At 39.0% G+C, this 18,776-nt stretch overlaps 1 protein-coding gene across 2 annotated transcripts in view; it reads left to right on the forward strand.

The window, feature by feature from the left end:
* Nucleotides 1-1,912: 1,912 nt before the first annotated feature.
* idua (alpha-L-iduronidase) overlaps nt 1,913-18,776 on the forward strand; it is a 116,188-nt gene continuing 99,324 nt past the window's right edge. For both annotated transcript variants that reach the window (XM_080766963.1, XM_080766962.1), the window contains exons 1-10: nt 1,913-2,236; nt 2,871-3,011; nt 4,147-4,229; nt 5,160-5,267; nt 5,800-5,895; nt 6,415-6,617; nt 7,035-7,214; nt 9,403-9,549; nt 10,102-10,180; nt 10,661-10,754. In XM_080766963.1, coding sequence (XP_080623089.1) covers nt 2,109-2,236; nt 2,871-3,011; nt 4,147-4,229; nt 5,160-5,267; nt 5,800-5,895; nt 6,415-6,617; nt 7,035-7,214; nt 9,403-9,549; nt 10,102-10,180; nt 10,661-10,754 — 1,259 coding nt within the window. In that variant the 5' untranslated portion in view covers nt 1,913-2,108. The remainder of the gene's footprint in view (nt 2,237-2,870; nt 3,012-4,146; nt 4,230-5,159; nt 5,268-5,799; nt 5,896-6,414; nt 6,618-7,034; nt 7,215-9,402; nt 9,550-10,101; nt 10,181-10,660; nt 10,755-18,776) is intronic.

Below are 18,776 nucleotides of genomic sequence, written 5' to 3' on the forward strand. Positions count from 1 at the left end.
GTACACAAACAAGCATATCCATTGTTCTTATTCTAATGTGCACTATTCTCGTTTATTTGGTCAATTGCAGAATCTACGCCTCGTGATTAAACAGATTCTGGCCACGATCAAAAACCAACCACAACCACAATCAGCAGACAACTCTCAGGTCTTAACAGATCCAGAAGTGATCCCCTCTGTTGATTCACTTTCCTTTCAACCAGTCTTTAGTTCTATACCAATGGCACCAACCCTGACTTTGTCCTCCCCTACTGGCCCCCAGATCAACATCTATTTAAACAACCACATCGACACCAACAACCACATGCCCCCACAGCAGGAGCAGCAGTCACACCAGGACATCATTGTTGGAGTGTCAGGCCCTGCCAACTCCCACACGCCAGCCTACGCTTTACCTCAGCCAGCCACCATGCCTGTGGGAATTCTTCAGCAAGGACAACCTCTCCCCTTTCCCCAGCCAGCTGTGCCACAACAAAAACCCCAGCCTCGCTACCCTGGTCAACCGCAGCCTCGCTACCCTGGTCAACTGCAGCCTCGCTACCCTGGTCAACCCCAGGGACAGCCTCGCTACCCTGGCCAACACCAGGGACAGCCTACCTACCCTGGCCAACCCCAGGGACAGCCTAAATACCCTGGCCAACCCCAGGGACAGCCTACCTACCCTGGCCAACCCCAGGGACAGCCTACCTACCCTGGCCAACCTCAGGTTCCATCCCAGGGCCAGCTTATCTGCTTTAATGTTCCAACTGGTCCAACCCAGGGCCAGCAGCCTACACACTCTGCTTCGGCTAGAAGTCCCTCCCAGCAGGGCCAGCTTGTCTGCTATGTCCCAGCTGGTCCAGCCCAGGGCCAGGCTCCTCCCCACCAAACCTTTGGCATTGGCATGTCCCCTGTACATTCCGTTCCACTGCATTACCAAGCAGATGAAGGCCAAGAAGAAGAGGCACAGGAGGAGCCAGAAGCCGTGCCACCAGCGGCATTAGAGGGCCATCCATCACCCCCGGCCTACTCTGCTCCTGGGAGCCAACCTACTGCTCATGAGTAATGTCCCCCAGGCAGAGCCACGCTTCAGAGCTGTGACACCAGCAGCTGCATGGAGGGCCAGGCCCAAGCAGCTCAACTTGGCCCCCACCAACTGGCCCCCACCATCGATACTTTAAAAATCTCGCCTTAAACCCACCTCTACACCTTGGCTTTTAATTCCGTTTGAGAGTTTCTGTGGTCTATGTTTTTGCATGGCTTTGTTGTGTTCTTTTTTATACTGTGTGATCTTTTCTTGTGTTTTAGATTTACATTGTACCGGTATTTAGCGTTTTAACTCTCTGTACAGCACTTTGTAAACCTTGAGTTGAGAAATGTGCTTAAACTAAAGTGGATTGGAATGTGCTGCTGTTTGTTTTCAATTGATGCACAAAAAGCAATAATCCCTGGTGTAGCCTACTTTTTTTTAAACTGCTAATACAAATAAAAAAGCTAGTTGAAATCACGTTTGGATTTGTTTCTCTATAAGGCTTCACTCACACCTTTCGATCTAGCATACAACATTGATGCATGCTAGTGGGTCCCATATAGTTATCCCACCTGGCTCCCACATAGGCAGCCCACCTCTAAACCATATGGGACCCACGTCGGCTGGGAGGCTACTGATATAGGGTAGCCTAATGATATACTAATAATACTATAATAAATACCCTTTGTTTAGCTATTTTATGGTCATGATTCACCAGGATCCTGGATAACTTAATTGATTCTAGGCTTAAACTTGACATTGAATATTTTTGTAAATCTTTATGGGAAAAACGAATGGCCGATTTTTCAGTGGAACCAGAAAACCACGCCCATTAGGCTATGCCCTATTGACGCGTGTCTATGACATCATCATTGCGCTCAGGTCAGTGAGCTGACTAAAGTTTTGTTTTTGTTTTATTGAACCGAGGCGAGCTATGTCATGTTTAAAGTTATGAACATTACAACGATATTATTGGCACATAGTTGGAGACACTATGATCGCAGGCGAATGTTTTGCGATTCAACTTTATTGCAGTTTATACAATTTATTTCGCTCTGTTTTCTTTTCTAGCTGACGATCGAGGGAACCATTTCAAAACATGCTCACTTTCTTAGTGATATTGGGATATATTATTAGCAGCACTTTAGCATCCTCGCATGTTATTAGAGTAGATGTCGGAAGACCACTGAGAGAGCTGAAACACTTCTGGAGCAGCACAGGCTTCTGGTGGGTGCTTTATTCAATCCTACTCGAACTTTCTCTGTGGTCAATACAATACAACTCAATACAAAAACTGTTAACTGTGAGTGGACGACCATAAAAGCTGCATTACACTTGTTTACAAGAGGGTCCACCATTTTCAATTCATCAAAACATTTATAGACGTACGAATATAATATATTCCTACTTCTCCAGTTCCAGTTTTCCAACACACCTGTCCGCATGCATTTAAATGCCATTAAATGGGCAGTCCGTAGACTAATGCATGTCAAACTGGGGGTCCTTAATTAAACTGGTTGAGAATCAATGCTAGAGCCGTAAAAATCTTCTCTTATGGGGGTCCCTGGCTTATTTCTTCAAATGGGAGTCTGCGCTAATTTGGGGTGTCAATTTGGGGGGTCCTTGACATGAAAAGGTTTAGTGGGAAGTAACCACTGCTGTATATACGTACGTATAGTTTCATTATATAGACATTCCACTGTTGGGTTAGCTTACGTATATGATTCATATGACTATTTTTTGTATATGATGTTTTTTGTTCTTGCTTACTGTATGTCGCTCCGGATTAAAGAGGGGTTCTGCTAAATGCATAATGTAACTGTAAATGAAAAACATCATGTCTCCTGGCCTCTCCTCCCAGCCCCCCGCTCCCACACACCCAGGCTCACCTGTTTGACCTGAGCAGGGACCAGGAGCTGAACTTGGCCTACGTGGGTTCAGTTCCCCACCAAGGCATCCAGCAGGTCAGGATCCACTGGATGCTGGAGCTGGTCTCTGCACAGTAAGTACTGAACTCTGGGTTCTGGGAATAGTCCGGCAGCCGACAGGCTTCTTTTGTTTAAAGTGGGAAATTTGGTATAATAGTCTTTTTTTATTGGCCTAAAATATTGTCTATATACATACATTCATGAATCCACTTGCTGACCGGCTGTCGCTATTGGGCAATTTTTTTTATAGGGGTTTCTTCCCATTAACATCTTATGGCAGACAAAAATGTCAAACTTTCCTTATTCTTTAAGTAGCATGTGACATGTCAAATTAGGGGGTTTTCATGATTCTGAATCCATTCCAAGCATTAGTGTTGCACAAAATACACTCATTGGGCTAAAAACAGCCATAGCAACTTACCAAATATGCTGACCTCATCACATTTGTCATGATGTCTATGGCTGTTTTTAGCCCAAGGAGTGCTCTTTGTGCGAAACTAATGCTTGGAATGGATTCATAATCATGAAAACCCCCTAGTTTGACATGACACATGCTAAGGAAAGTTAATCATTTTTGACATTTTTACCTGCCATATGATGTTAATGGTAGGCTCACAAGAAACCCCTATAAAAAATTGCCCAATACCCACAGCCGGTCAGCATGTGGATTCATAAATGTATGTATATAGAAAATATTTTAGGCCAATAAAAAATACTATATTATATACCAAATTTCCCACCCATCCACCACAACTGCCGGACTAGAAGTGGAGCTTCAATACATTAGTTTATTTCTCTCTCCCTCTCTCTCTCTCCTAAAACTATACTAACTAGGAAAGTCAGACTTGGTTACCTTTTCTGTATTTGGAACGTCGGTACCGACGGAAAAGGTAACCAAGGGTCCCGAAAGGGTCTGTCTGTCTGTCTGTCTGTCTGTCTTTCTATAATTCATGTCTTCTTTACTTGCTTTTAATGGTCTGTAGGCCTACCTACCTACAGTACGGTACCTTTTATAACATCTGCAAAAGGCATTATAGAAATAAGCAATCATTATTTTATTTACATGCATTTTCTGACAAGCGTAATACTACGGATGTAATCTGTCTACAAGGGTGTGGCATTTGATTTAGAACTTGAAGCAAGGAGACGGTATATGTTTGACTGTAGCATACATTTTGAGGTGTTGCTTTGTTTGTGTGACTGTTGTAGAGATGTGGAGGGAAGAGTCCAGTACGATTTCACTAAACTGGATCAGCTGATTGAGCTCCTGTGGGTCAATGGCCTACGGCCAGGTACAGTACTTTACACATTCAAACGTGATTTTCAAGTCATTGAAAATGCCATTAAATGGGGCTCCACAGACTAATGCATGTTAAACTGGGGGTCCTTGAAATTAAGCGGGTTGAGAATCACTGCTAGAGCCGTAAAAATCTTCTCTTATGGACGTCCGCAGACTAATTCATAAGTGTCAATTTGAGGGTCCTTGGCATGAAAGGTTCGGGAACGACTGCGATATGTATCACGGACGATACAGAGGCCACGATACGATATGTATCACGGTACAGAGGCCACGATACGATATGTATCATCGATCCGTGTTGATTTAGAATAATGTCCTCCTAAATCTGGGAATTTTGCTGATTCCTAGACCACCGATCGCCGATGTTTTGACAAACATAATATTGTCTGAAATCTTTAACAAAGAGCAAGTAAAGAAATACAAAATATGTATATATTTTGATGGATAAATACAAATTATTGAATCATAATATACCGTAGCTGTCGGGCAGAAACTGAGGCTAATGGATTTTTTTTAAAGCCGTGTCACATACAGCATTTCCTGCTGTATCGATATGGTAGTCTGTATCGATACAATTATCGGCAAGCATTTTTTGGTTATGCCCATTTTTCGGTTATTTTTTGATTAATTGAACCCACCCCTATTTTCTAGTTTATGACAGTAATTGTATACACTGTATAGTATACACTGTATAGTACTGTATACTATACAGTACTATACAGATACAATACATTTATAGCAATCAACATACTAGTCATAGTTTGATTTTAATTCTAAACGATTGCCCTTTTTTGTTATTTCACGGTTAAAAATCCTTCCAAGAAATGTTGTGTTGTGTTTTTCATGATGTGTGATTCACATAAAGTGGAAGGGGAGAAAATCACATCTGTTCCTGGCAAATGAACCACTTCCTTCTCTGCAGGCTTTGAGCTCATGGGCAGCGTCTCCAACTACTTCACCAACTTGGAGTCCAAACAACAGGTGACCGAGTGGAGAAACCTGGTCTACCTCACCGCCAGGAGGTACATTGGTGAGTACAACTGGTGAGAAGCATGTGCTGTATGTATGCCATGTATGTTTTTGCCCAGGAAACCAAAAAAAAGTCTTTGGGTTCCGGGGGGAGTATGGTTGCAAATCTGAAACTTAAAGGAATAGACGGAAGGCCACCACCAGGAGTGGAGCCTGCGGCTTAATTTGACTCAACACGGGAAGCTCACCTGGCCCGGACACGGAAAGGTTTGACAGATTGATAGCTTGCATGTTGTACATCCAGTACACCCCCCCCCCCCCCCCCCAGAAGCAAAGATTTGAGTTAAAAATGTTCGCTTTGAAATAATTTATATTCAATGATTTGCACTACTATTTTTATGATTCCAAACGAAGTGTAGTGGATGAAACCTGGACCATGTAATTATTACCACAAATTGAAATATTATATCTAGCAAAGAGAAAGTATTAACAAATAACAGATGTTTCGGGGGTTGAAGGCATCATCAGTGTCGTATGGGTGTGAATGTTGTCTTGGTATTTCGTAGCATTACTTGATTGATTCTACTCCACAGACAGGTATGGCCTGGGCAGTGTGTCTCTGTGGAATTTTGAGACCTGGAATGAGCCCAACAACCATGATTTTGACAACATCACCATGTCAATTCAAGGTGAGCGCAGAACTGCGGTCTTGACGAGGCTGTCTTTTATTGTATAGAGCGACAACAAACACAATATCTTGGACCAAACAAATTATTACAAAGAAAAAAAAACAACAAAAAAAAGTGCAGTTTTCGTGAGCCACTGCACAGCACTGTCTACAGAGCTGTCCGGAACCCAAATGCCATGGCTTGTTCCAGTAATTATCCCATTTTGGGCGGGAACCCCTTTTGGTGTTAGCATTATGTTATGCTTTAGCTATTGAAAAATAGCAGATATACGTATACCCCTCGAAAACGAGATGGTACATCTCAAGGGGTCTTTTTCCTAATAAATAAACTTTAATCATCACAGCGCGCCACCGAGTGGCGCGCTACAAGCTTGTAGGTCTGCTATTTTTGAAAAATCGAAGAACGACTGACAGAAACATAGCTTTTTCAGAAAACTGTCAGGATGACATTTTTAGAATCTGATCTCAGGTCAAAATGGGATAATATGAGACGTATACTGTGCATATACTGTATTTGCAGGGTTCTTGAACTACTACGATGCATGCTCAGAGGGCCTGCGGGCAGCCAGCAGTGCTCTGAGGTTTGGGGGTCCGGGAGACTCCTGCCATTCCCCCCCCCACTCACCGTACTGCTGGGCCATGCTTCAGCACTGCTACAATGGCACCAACTATTTCACCGCAGAGACGGGCGTCCGCCTCGACTATATCGCCCTGCATAAGAAGGTGAGATGGCATTTCCTGGGTTGACAAGCAGAAAAACCAATATATATATTTTTACTTTATATAATTTCTATCCCACGATTTTGCAACCCATTTTTTCACCCAGTGTCATCTAATGTAATCTTGGGCGCTACACTTCCTCTGCCAACTTGGCGAGGGCAGCGGACTGACCTCATGCTTCCTTCTATGCATGAGGAGTCCAAGCTGCTTCTTTTCACCCGACAGGGGAGAGTTTCCCTGGCCGGACGTAGCATGTGGAAGGAACACGTTACTGTATGCTGACCAGTTCCTTTCCCCTCCCTCAGGTGCCGCGGCTGGCCAGGGGGAGGTAGTTTAATAAGCTCTTTGATATGAGTAAAACCTTGTCTTCCAGGGAGGTGGATGCTCTTTGAAATGAGTAAAACCCTGCTTGTCTTCCAGGGAGGTGGAGGCTCTCTGCCGATCCTGCAGCAGGAGGTGCAGACGGTGAGGGAGATCCAGGAGCGGTTCCCTCTCTTCCGGAGCCTCCCTGTTTACAACGACGAGGCTGACCCGTTGGTGGGCTGGTCCACACCGCACACATGGAGAGCTGATGTCACCTATGCAGCCATGGTGGTGAAGGTGGGACACCCGGACGCGTAGTACTTTTCATTATAGAGCAGTGGTTCCCAAGATTTTCATGTCAAGGACCCCTCCAAATTGACACTAATTAGCCCGCGGACCCCCCATTTGAAAAGATATGCCAGGGACCCCCATAAGAGAAGATCTTTACGGCTCTAGCAGTGATTGTCAACCATTTTCATTTCAAGGATTCCCAGTTCGACCTGAATTAGGCCCTATATTTATCTATGTCATTTATATCTCTGGAACCCCAATGTATCTATCTATCTATCTATAAATGCACCAAGTCTCTGTACGTACTGTACGTACGTGTGTAATCCATGCAACTCGAGAACCGTTACCCCACGGACATATTTGGGCATGCCTGACACAGAACTCCATAAAAGGGACACAGACATAACTGGGTGTGTGGGGCATGCATGTCCAACTTGCATCGTTCCAAGTAGGCCAGTGCCCAACGGGCACCGCCGCAGAGTCCCCACGGGCACCTCTCTAGTATAGTAATATCAAATTAATTTAACTCTGAGAGTAACGGGTCCATTTGGTTCCATTTGTACACTCTCAGAGTTACAGTCCTATAAGGGTCCATTTGGTTCCAAACTATCATTTAGCTGGGGACCCCCTGGAACTCCCTCAAGGACCCCTGGGGGTCCCCGGACCCCACTTTTGGGAACCACTGTTATAGAGGATTATGCTGACATGTTCCGTGCTATATTAAAACTCAACAGTGTTAGTAACCCTATTAGTCATTCACTATTGATGGGAACTGTTCTATGGTGTGGACCCAGGATATACATTGTTAGCATGTGTAGCCCCAATGCATAAAATGTGTACTGTGTATAGTCAGTGAATTAACTCCCTTGCCGTGTCAGTATCAGTAATTTATAATGCTTAGCCCACTAAGCCCAGGCTACATTTGGTGCCATCATGGCTGCCACCGTACTTATCCCACTTTTGACAATATGACATTAGGTAGGAGTATATTTCTCTGTCCGAAGGTGATCTCCCAGCACCAGGAGACAATATGACATTAAGTAGGAGTATATTTCTCTGTCCGAAGGTGATCTCCCAGCACCAGGAGACAATATGACATTAAGTAGGAGTATATTTCTCTGTCCGAAGGTGATCTCCCAGCACCAGGAGACAATATGACATTAAGTAGGAGTATATTTCTCTGTCCGAAGGTGATCTCCCAGCACCAGGAGACAATATGACATTAAGTAGGAGTATATTTCTCTGTCCGAAGGTGATCTCCCAGCACCAGGAGACAATATGACATTAAGTAGGAGTATATTTCTCTGTCCGAAGGTGATCTCCCAGCACCAGGAGACAATATGACATTAAGTAGGAGTATATTTCTCTGTCCGAAGGTGATCTCCCAGCACCAGGAGACAATATGACATTAAGTAGGAGTATATTTCTCTGTCCGAAGGTGATCTCCCAGCACCAGGAGACAATATGACATTAAGTAGGAGTATATTTCTCTGTCCGAAGGTGATTTCCCAGCACCAGGAGACAATATGACATTAAGTAGGAGTATATTTCTCTGTCCGAAGGTGATCTCCCAGCACCAGGAGACAATATGACATTAAGTAGGAGTATATTTCTCTGTCCGAAGGTGATCTCCCAGCACCAGGAGACAATATGACATTAAGTAGGAGTATATTTCTCTGTCCGAAGGTGATCTCCCAGCACCAGGAGACAATATGACATTAAGTAGGAGTATATTTATCTGTCCGAAGGTGATCTCCCAGCACCAGGAGACAATATGACATTAAGTAGGAGTATATTTATCTGTCCGAAGGTGATCTCCCAGCACCAGGAGACAATTTGACATTAAGTAGGCGTATATTTCTCTACTCCACTCTATCACTCGGTGGCGCGCTATGAGCTTGTATATCTGCTATTTTTCAATATACATAATTTTCATAACATAATGCTAACACCAAAAGGGGTTCCCGCCCAAAATGGGTTAAGTAGGAGTATATCTCTCTGTCCAAAGGTGATCTCCCAGCACCAGGAGACAATATGACATTAAGTAGGAGTATATTTATCTGTCCGAAGGTGATCTCCCAGCACCAGGAGACAATATGACATTAAGTAGGAGTATATTTATCTGTCCGAAGGTGATCTCCCAGCACCAGGAGACAATATGACATTAAGTAGGAGTATATTTCTCTGTCCGAAGGTGATCTCCCAGCACCAGGAGTTGCTGATGGCCGACCGCAGCAGCACTGACGTGAGCGTCAACTACACACTGCTGAGCAACGACAATGCCTTCCTCAGCTACCACCCGTACCCCTTCAGCCAGCGCACCCTGACCGCACGCTTCCAGGTACCCGTACCCCTTCACCCAGCGCACCCTGACCGCACGCTTCCAGGTACCCGTACCCCTTCACCCAGCGCACCCTGACCGCACGCTTCCAGGTACCCGTACCCCTTCAGCTAGCGCACCCTGGCCGCACGCCTCCAGGTACCCGTACCCCACCCAGCGCACCCTGGCCGCACCCAGCGCACCCTGGCCGCACGCCTCCAGGTACCCGTACCCCACCCAGCGCACCCTGGCTGCACGCCTCCAGGTACCCACCTTGGTAGCCACAGAATAGTCTGTGGTTGTGATGTGACAGACTTTTGCCATTGCCATTGCCTTGCCCTGTATCTCAAATGGTCAAATAAATATTTGTAAGGAATATAATATGCCTTTAGTATTCAGCAAAATGTAGATTTTTATGTTACATTATCGAAGGAAATTAAGATTCTCAGATAATTAAAAAAAGAAAAGAAAAAAACCCTGCAGCTTATCAACTAACCGGTTAATCAATCGATCGATTGAGGTTATCAATGATCAATTTGTGAATTCATCAATAACTTGCATCCCTACTTCCAGGTCAACAACACCCACCCTCCACACGTTCAGCTGATCAGAAAGCCTGTCCTGATCGCCATGGGCCTGCTGGCTCTGCTAGGTGAGGAGCCATGGACTGTGTAGGGCCCAAAGTGGCGTCCGGGGACCCCCAGGGGTCCTTGAGGGAGTTCCACTCTCAGAGTTAAATTAACATTGATTTGACAATATTAAATTAGGGTCGGTAATTGCATAGTTACACTTTTGGAGAGTGTGGTTTGTGCGTGTGAGAGTGAGTGAGAGTGAACCCGCCAAGCGTGTCAACGTGTGTGAGACGAGTGCTATGGACATGATATCCATCCAAAGTGGCTTTCAGCCTATAACAGTATAGCCTCGGAAACCCAGACGTTTTATTTCCATAATAATAATGTTTTAACTTTGATGTGTTCTGTCTTTGGGAGTGTATATCGGCAGATTACCAATATACAGTATCCATCTGCCGGTTTTTGGTTTACTACTGAAATGAATTATGACCGGTTTGCACCCATTGATGGAACCCATGAACCCACTGCTTTTCCTCCGTGTGACTCCATCCATATTGAAGGTGAAACTCAGGTGCAAGCTGAGGTTCTGGACTCAGACCCAAGAGGAGCCGACAGCAACAGCAGCACAGTGGGAGTCCTGGCCAGCACTCACAGGTAACCATGCATTTTAACAGCGATACGATACGTATCACAATACATGGTTGACAATACGATACATGGACGGTAACTGAAGAACTCGCAAGTTTACCGACTCGCCGCGGCTTAGTGCATTTTAGTTTGACTTCACCTTAATTTAAATTGCATTGAATTTAGAGAGAGAGAGGATAGTTGTTTAGAGTTGTACATTTTTGACTTGTACATTTTTGACTTGTACATTTTTGACTTTGAAAAAAAAACAAAAACTTGCGCTAGGAAAAGAAATAAGAAAAAAAAAAAACTTGCGCTAGAAAAAATTTGGAAAAAAAAAGAAAAAAAAAACTTGCGCTAGGAAAAAATCGGGAAAAAAAATGAAACTTGCGCTAGGAAAAAATAGGAAAAAAAATAAGAAAAATAAAAAAAACTTGAGCTAGGAAAAAATAGGAAAAAAATAAGAAAAAAAAGAAAAACTTGCGCTAGGAAAAGATACGAAAAAAATAAGAAAAAAACCAAAAACGTGCGCTAGGAAAAAATAGGAAAAAAAAAAGAAAAAAAACAAAAACTTAAGCTAGGAAAAAATAGGAATAAAAATAAGAAAAAAACAAAAACATGCGCACACATTTGTACATTTTACAATTTGTACATTTGTACATTTTTACATTTTTACATTTTTACATTTTTACATTTGTACATTTGTACATTTGTACATTTGTGCATTTTTACATTTGTACATTTTCATTTTACAATTTGTACATTTTTACATTTGTACATTTTACAATTTGTACATTTTACAATTTGTACATTTGTACACTTTTACATTTGTACATTTTTACATTTTTACATTTTACAATTTGTACATTTGTACATTTTTACATTTTTACATTTGTATATAATAATATATAATAATGTTTTAGGAGCTGTTTCTCAACAACCAAAAGTGTCAAATAATGTTTTAGGAGCTGTTTCTCAACAACCAAAGTGTCAAATAATGGTTAGAAGCTGTTTTTCAACAACCAAAAGTGTCAAATAATGTTTTAGGAGCTGTTTCTCAACAACCAAAAGTGTAAAATAATGTTTTAGGAGCTGTTTCTCAACAACCAAAGTGTCAAATAATGGTTAGAAGCTGTTTTTCAACAACCAAAAGTGTCAAATAATGTTTTAGGAGCTGTTTCTCAATAACCAAAAGTGTAAAATAATGTTTTAGGAGCTGTTTCTCAACAACCAAAGTGTCAAATAATGGTTAGAAGCTGTTTTTCAACAACCAAAAGTGTAAAATAATGTTTTAGGAGCTGTTTCTCAACAACCAAAGTGTCAAATAATGGTTAGAAGCTGTTTTTCAACAACCAAAATTGTCAAATAATGTTTTAGGAGCTGTTTCTCAACAACCAAAAGTGTCAAATAATGTTTTATGAGCTGTTTCTCAACAACCAAAGTGTCAAATAATGGTTAGAAGCTGTTTTTCAACAACCAAAAGTGTCAAATAATGTTTTAGGAGCTGTTTCTCAATAACCAAAAGTGTAAAATAATGTTTTAGGAGCTGTTTCTCAACAACCAAAGTGTCAAATAATGGTTAGAAGCTGTTTTTCAACAACCAAAAGTGTCAAATAATGTTTTAGGAGCTGTTTCTCAATAACCAAAAGTGTAAAATAATGTTTTAGGAGCTGTTTCTCAACAACCACAGTGTCAAATAATGGTTAGAAGCTGTTTTTCAACAACCAAAAGTGTCAAATAATGTTTTAGGAGCTGTTTCTCAACAACCAAAAGTGTAAAATAATGTTTTAGGAGCTGTTTCTCAACAACAAAAGTGTCAAATAATGGTTAGAAGCTGTTTTTCAACAACCAAAAGTGTCAAATAATGTTTTAGGAGCCGTTTCTCAACAACCAAAAGTGTAAAATAATGTTTTAGGAGCTGTTTCTCAACAACCAAAGTGTCAAATAATGGTTAGAAGCTGTTTTTCAACAACCAAAAGTGTCAAATAATGTTTTAGGAGCTGTTTCTCAATAACCAAAAGTGTAAAATAATGTTTTAGGAGCTGTTTCTCAACAACCAAAGTGTCAAATAATGGTTAGAAGCTGTTTTTCAACAACCAAAAGTGTCAAATAATGTTTTAGGAGCTGTTTCTCAACAACCAAAAGTGTAAAATAATGTTTTAGGAGCTGTTTCTCAACAACCAAAGTGTCAAATAATGGTTAGAAGCTGTTTTTCAACAACCAAAAGTGTCAAATAATGTTTTAGGAGCTGTTTCTCAATAACCAAAAGTGTAAAATAATGTTTTAGGAGCTGTTTCTCAACAACCAAAGTGTCAAATAATGGTTAGAAGCTGTTTTTCAACAACCAAAAGTGTAAAATAATGTTTTAGGAGCTGTTTCTCAATAACCAAAAGTGTAAAATAATGTTTTAGGAGCTGTTTCTCAACAACCAAAGTGTCAAATAATGGTTAGAAGCTGTTTTTCAACAACCAAAAGTGTCAAATAATGTTGTAGGAGCTGTTTCTCAATAACCAAAAGTGTAAAATAATGTTTTAGGAGCTGTTTCTCAACAACCAAAGTGTCAAATAATGGTTAGAAGCTGTTTTTCAACAACCAAAAGTGTCAAATAATGTTTTAGGAGCTGTTTCTCAATAACCAAAAGTGTAAAATAATGTTTTAGGAGCTGTTTCTCAACAACCAAAGTGTCAAATAATGGTTAGACGCTGTTTTTCAACAACTAAAAGTGTCAAATAATGTTTTAGGAGCTGTTTCTCAACAACCAAAGTGTCAAATAATGGTTAGAAGCTGTTTTTCAACAACCAAAAGTGTCAGATAATGTTTTAGGAGCTGTTTCTCAATAACCAAAAGTGTAAAATAATGTTTTAGGACCTGTTTCTCAACAACCAAAGTGTCAAATAATGGTTAGAAGCTGTTTTTCAACAACCAAAAGTGTCAAATAATGTTTTAGGAGCTGTTTCTCAATAACCAAAAGTGTAAAATAATGTTTTAGGAGCTGTTTCTCAACAACCAAAGTGTCAAATAATGGTTAGAAGCTGTTTCTCAACAACCAAAAGTGTCAAATAATGTTTTAGGAGCTGTTTCTCAATAACCAAAAGTGTAAAATAATGTTTTAGGAGCTGTTTCTCAACAACCAAAGTGTCAAATAATGGTTAGAAGCTGTTTTTCAACAACCAAAAGTGTCAAATAATGTTTTAGGAGCTGTTTCTCAACAACCAAAAGTGTAAAATAATGTTTTAGGAGCTGTTTCTCAACAACCAAAGTGTCAAATAATGGTTAGAAGCTGTTTTTCAACAACCAAAAGTGTCAAATAATGTTTTAGGAGCTGTTTCTCAATAACCAAAAGTGTAAAATAATGTTTTAGGAGCTGTTTCTCAACAACCAAAGTGTCAAATAATGGTTAGAAGCTGTTTTTCAACAACCAAAAGTGTCAAATAATGTTTTAGGAGCTGTTTCTCAATAACCAAAAGTGTAAAATAATTTGCCAAAATAATTTGCCTCCCAAAATAATTTGCCAAAATAATTTGCCTCCCAAAATATTTTGCCAAAATAATTTGCCTCCCAAAATAATTTGCCTCCCAAAATAATTTGCCTCCCAAAATAATTTGCCTCCCGAAAATAATTTGCCAAAATAATTTGCCTCCCAAAATAATTTGCCTCCCAAAATAATTTGCCTCCCAAAATAATTTGCCTCCCAAAATAATTTGCCTCCCAAAATAATTTGCCTCCCAAAATAATTTGCCTCCCAAAATAATTTGCCTCCCAAAGTAATTTGCCTCCCAAAATAATTTGTCAAAATAATTTGCCTCCCAAAATAATTTGCCTCCCAAAATAATTTGCCTCCCAAAATAATTTGCCTCGCAAAATAATTTGCCAAAATAATTTGCCTCCCAAAATAATTTGCCTCCCAAAATAATTTGCCTCCCAAAATAATTTGCCTCCCAAAATAATTTGCCTCCCAAAATAATTTGCCTCCAAAAATAATTTGCCAAAATAATTTGCCTCCCAAAATAATTTGCCTCCCAAAATAATTTGCCTCCCAAAATAATTTGCCAAAATAATTTGCCTCCCAAAATAATTTGCCTCCCAAAATAATTTGCCTCACAAAATAATTTGCCTCCAAAAATAATTTGCCAAAATAATTTGCCTCCCAAAAAAATTTGCCTGCCAAAATAATTTGCCTCCCAAAATAATTTGCCAAAATAATTTGCCTCCCAAAATAATTTGCCTCCCAAAATAATTTGCCTCCCAAAATAATTTGCCAAAATAATTTGCCTCCCAAAATAATTTGCCTCCCAAAATAATTTGCCAAAATAATTTGCCTCCCAAAATAATTTGCCAAAATAATTTGCCTCCCAAAGTAATTTGCCTCCCAAAATAATTTGTCAAAATAATTTGCCTCCCAAAATAATTTGCCTCCCAAAATAATTTGCCAAAATAATTTGCCTCCCAAAATAATTTGCCAAAATAATTTGCCTCCCAAAATAATTTGCCTCCCAAAATAATTTGCCTCGCAAAATAATTTGCCAAAATAATTTGCCAAAATAATTTGCCAAAATAATTTGCCTCCCAAAATAATTTGCCTCCCAAAATAATTTGCCTCCCAAAATAATTTGCCTCCCAAAATAATAATAATCACCAATAATAATAACCAAAAGTGTCAAATAATGTTTTAGGAGCTGTTTCTCAACAACCAAAAGTGTAAAATAATGTTTTAGGAGCTGTTTCTCAACAATCAAAGTGTAAAATAATGTTTTAGGAGCTGTTTCTCAACAACCAAAGTGTCAAATAATGGTTAGACGCTGTTTTTCAACAACTAAAAGTGTCAAATAATGTTTTAGGAGCTGTTTCTCAACAACCAAAGTGTCAAATAATGGTTAGAAGCTGTTTTTCAACAACCAAAAGTGTCAGATAATGTTTTAGGAGCTGTTTCTCAATAACCAAAAGTGTAAAATAATGTCTTAGGACCTGTTTCTCAACAACCAAAGTGTCAAATAATGGTTAGAAGCTGTTTTTCAACAACCAAAAGTGTCAAATAATGTTTTAGGAGCTGTTTCTCAATAACCAAAAGTGTAAAATAATGTTTTAGGAGCTGTTTCTCAACAACCAAAGTGTCAAATAATGGTTAGAAGCTGTTTTTCAACAACCAAAAGTGTAAAATAATGTTTTAGGAGCTGTTTCTCAATAACCAAAAGTGTAAAATAATGTTTTAGGAGCTGTTTCTCAACAACCAAAGTGTCAAATAATGGTTAGAAGCTGTTTTTCAACAACCAAAAGTGTCAAATAATGTTGTAGGAGCTGTTTCTCAATAACCAAAAGTGTAAAATAATGTTTTAGGAGCTGTTTCTCAACAACCAAAGTGTCAAATAATGGTTAGAAGCTGTTTTTCAACAACCAAAAGTGTCAAATAATGTTTTAGGAGCTGTTTCTCAATAACCAAAAGTGTAAAATAATGTTTTAGGAGCTGTTTCTCAACAACCAAAGTGTCAAATAATGGTTAGACGCTGTTTTTCAACAACTAAAAGTGTCAAATAATGTTTTAGGAGCTGTTTCTCAACAACCAAAGTGTCAAATAATGGTTAGAAGCTGTTTTTCAACAACCAAAAGTGTCAGATAATGTTTTAGGAGCTGTTTCTCAATAACCAAAAGTGTAAAATAATGTTTTAGGACCTGTTTCTCAACAACCAAAGTGTCAAATAATGGTTAGAAGCTGTTTTTCAACAACCAAAAGTGTCAAATAATGTTTTAGGAGCTGTTTCTCAATAACCAAAAGTGTAAAATAATGTTTTAGGAGCTGTTTCTCAACAACCAAAGTGTCAAATAATGGTTAGAAGCTGTTTCTCAACAACCAAAAGTGTCAAATAATGTTTTAGGAGCTGTTTCTCAATAACCAAAAGTGTAAAATAATGTTTTAGGAGCTGTTTCTCAACAACCAAAGTGTCAAATAATGGTTAGAAGCTGTTTTTCAACAACCAAAAGTGTCAAATAATGTTTTAGGAGCTGTTTCTCAACAACCAAAAGTGTAAAATAATGTTTTAGGAGCTGTTTCTCAACAACCAAAGTGTCAAATAATGGTTAGAAGCTGTTTTTCAACAACCAAAAGTGTCAAATAATGTTTTAGGAGCTGTTTCTCAATAACCAAAAGTGTAAAATAATGTTTTAGGAGCTGTTTCTCAACAACCAAAGTGTCAAATAATGGTTAGAAGCTGTTTTTCAACAACCAAAAGTGTCAAATAATGTTTTAGGAGCTGTTTCTCAATAACCAAAAGTGTAAAATAATTTGCCAAAATAATTTGCCTCCCAAAATAATTTGCCAAAATAATTTGCCTCCCAAAATATTTTGCCAAAATAATTTGCCTCCCAAAATAATTTGCCTCCCAAAATAATTTGCCTCCCAAAATAATTTGCCTCCCGAAAATAATTTGCCAAAATAATTTGCCTCCCAAAATAATTTGCCTGCCAAAATAATTTGCCTCCCAAAATAATTTGCCAAAATAATTTGCCTCCCAAAATAATTTGCCTCCCAAAATAATTTGCCTCCCAAAATAATTTGCCAAAATAATTTGCCTCCCAAAATAATTTGCCAAAATAATTTGCCTCCCAAAGTAATTTGCCTCCCAAAATAATTTGTCAAAATAATTTGCCTCCCAAAATAATTTGCCTCCCAAAATAATTTGCCTCCCAAAATAATTTGCCAAAATAATTTGCCTCCCAAAATAATTTGCCTCGCAAAATAATTTGCCAAAATAATTTGCCTCCCAAAATAATTTGCCTCCCAAAATAATTTGCCAAAATAATTTGCCTCCCAAAATAATTTGCCTCCCAAAATAATTTGCCTCCCAAAATAATTTGCCAAAATAATTTGCCTCCCAAAATAATTTGCCTCCCGAAAATAATTTGCCAAAATAATTTGCCTCCCAAAATAATTTGCCTGCCAAAATAATTTGCCTCCCAAAATAATTTGCCAAAACAATTTGCCTCCCAAAATAATTTGCCTCCCAAAATAATTTGCCTCCCAAAATAATTTGCCAAAATAATTTGCCTCCCAAAATTATTTGCCTCCCAAAATAATTTGCCTCCCAAAATAATTTGCCTCCCAAAATAATTTGCCAAAATAATTTGCCTCCCAAAATAATTTGCCTCCCAAAGTAATTTGCCTCCCAAAATAATTTGTCAAAATAATTTGCCTCCCAAAATAATTTGCCTCCCAAAATAATTTGCCAAAATAATTTGCCTCCCAAAATAATTTGCCTCCCAAAATAATTTGCCTCGCAAAATAATTTGCCAAAATAATTTGCCTCCCAAAATAATTTGCCTCCCAAAATAATTTGCCAAAATAATTTGCCAAAATAATTTGCCAAAATAATTTGCCTCCCAAAATAATTTGCCTCCCAAAATAATTTGCCTCCCAAAATAATAATAATCACCAATAATAATAACCAAAAGTGTCAAATAATGTTTTAGGAGCTGTTTCTCAACAACCAAAAGTGTAAAATAATGTTTTAGGAGCTGTTTCTCAACAATCAAAGTGTAAAATAATGTTTTAGGATCTGTTTCTCAACAACCAAAGTGTCAAATAATGGTTAGAAGCTGTTTTTCAACAACCAAAAGTGTCAGATAATGTTTTAGGAGCTGTTTCTCAATAACCAAAAGTGTAAAATAATGTTTTAGGACCTGTTTCTCAACAACCAAAGTGTCAAATAATGGTTAGAAGCTGTTTTTCAACAACCAAAAGTGTCAAATAATGTTTTAGGAGCTGTTTCTCAATAACCAAAAGTGTAAAATAATGTTTTAGGAGCTGTTTCTCAACAACCAAAGTGTCAAATAATGGTTAGAAGCTGTTTCTCAACAACCAAAAGTGTCAAATAATGTTTTAGGAGCTGTTTCTCAATAACCAAAAGTGTAAAATAATGTTTTAGGAGCTGTTTCTCAACAACCAAAGTGTCAAATAATGGTTAGAAGCTGTTTTTCAACAACCAAAAGTGTCAAATAATGTTTTAGGAGCTGTTTCTCAACAACCAAAAGTGTAAAATAATGTTTTAGGAGCTGTTT

The sequence above is a fragment of the Protomyctophum bolini genome (genome assembly GCF_963924005.1).
Source record: "Protomyctophum bolini genome assembly, chromosome: 6".
Lineage (NCBI taxonomy): Eukaryota > Metazoa > Chordata > Actinopteri > Myctophiformes > Myctophidae > Protomyctophum > Protomyctophum bolini.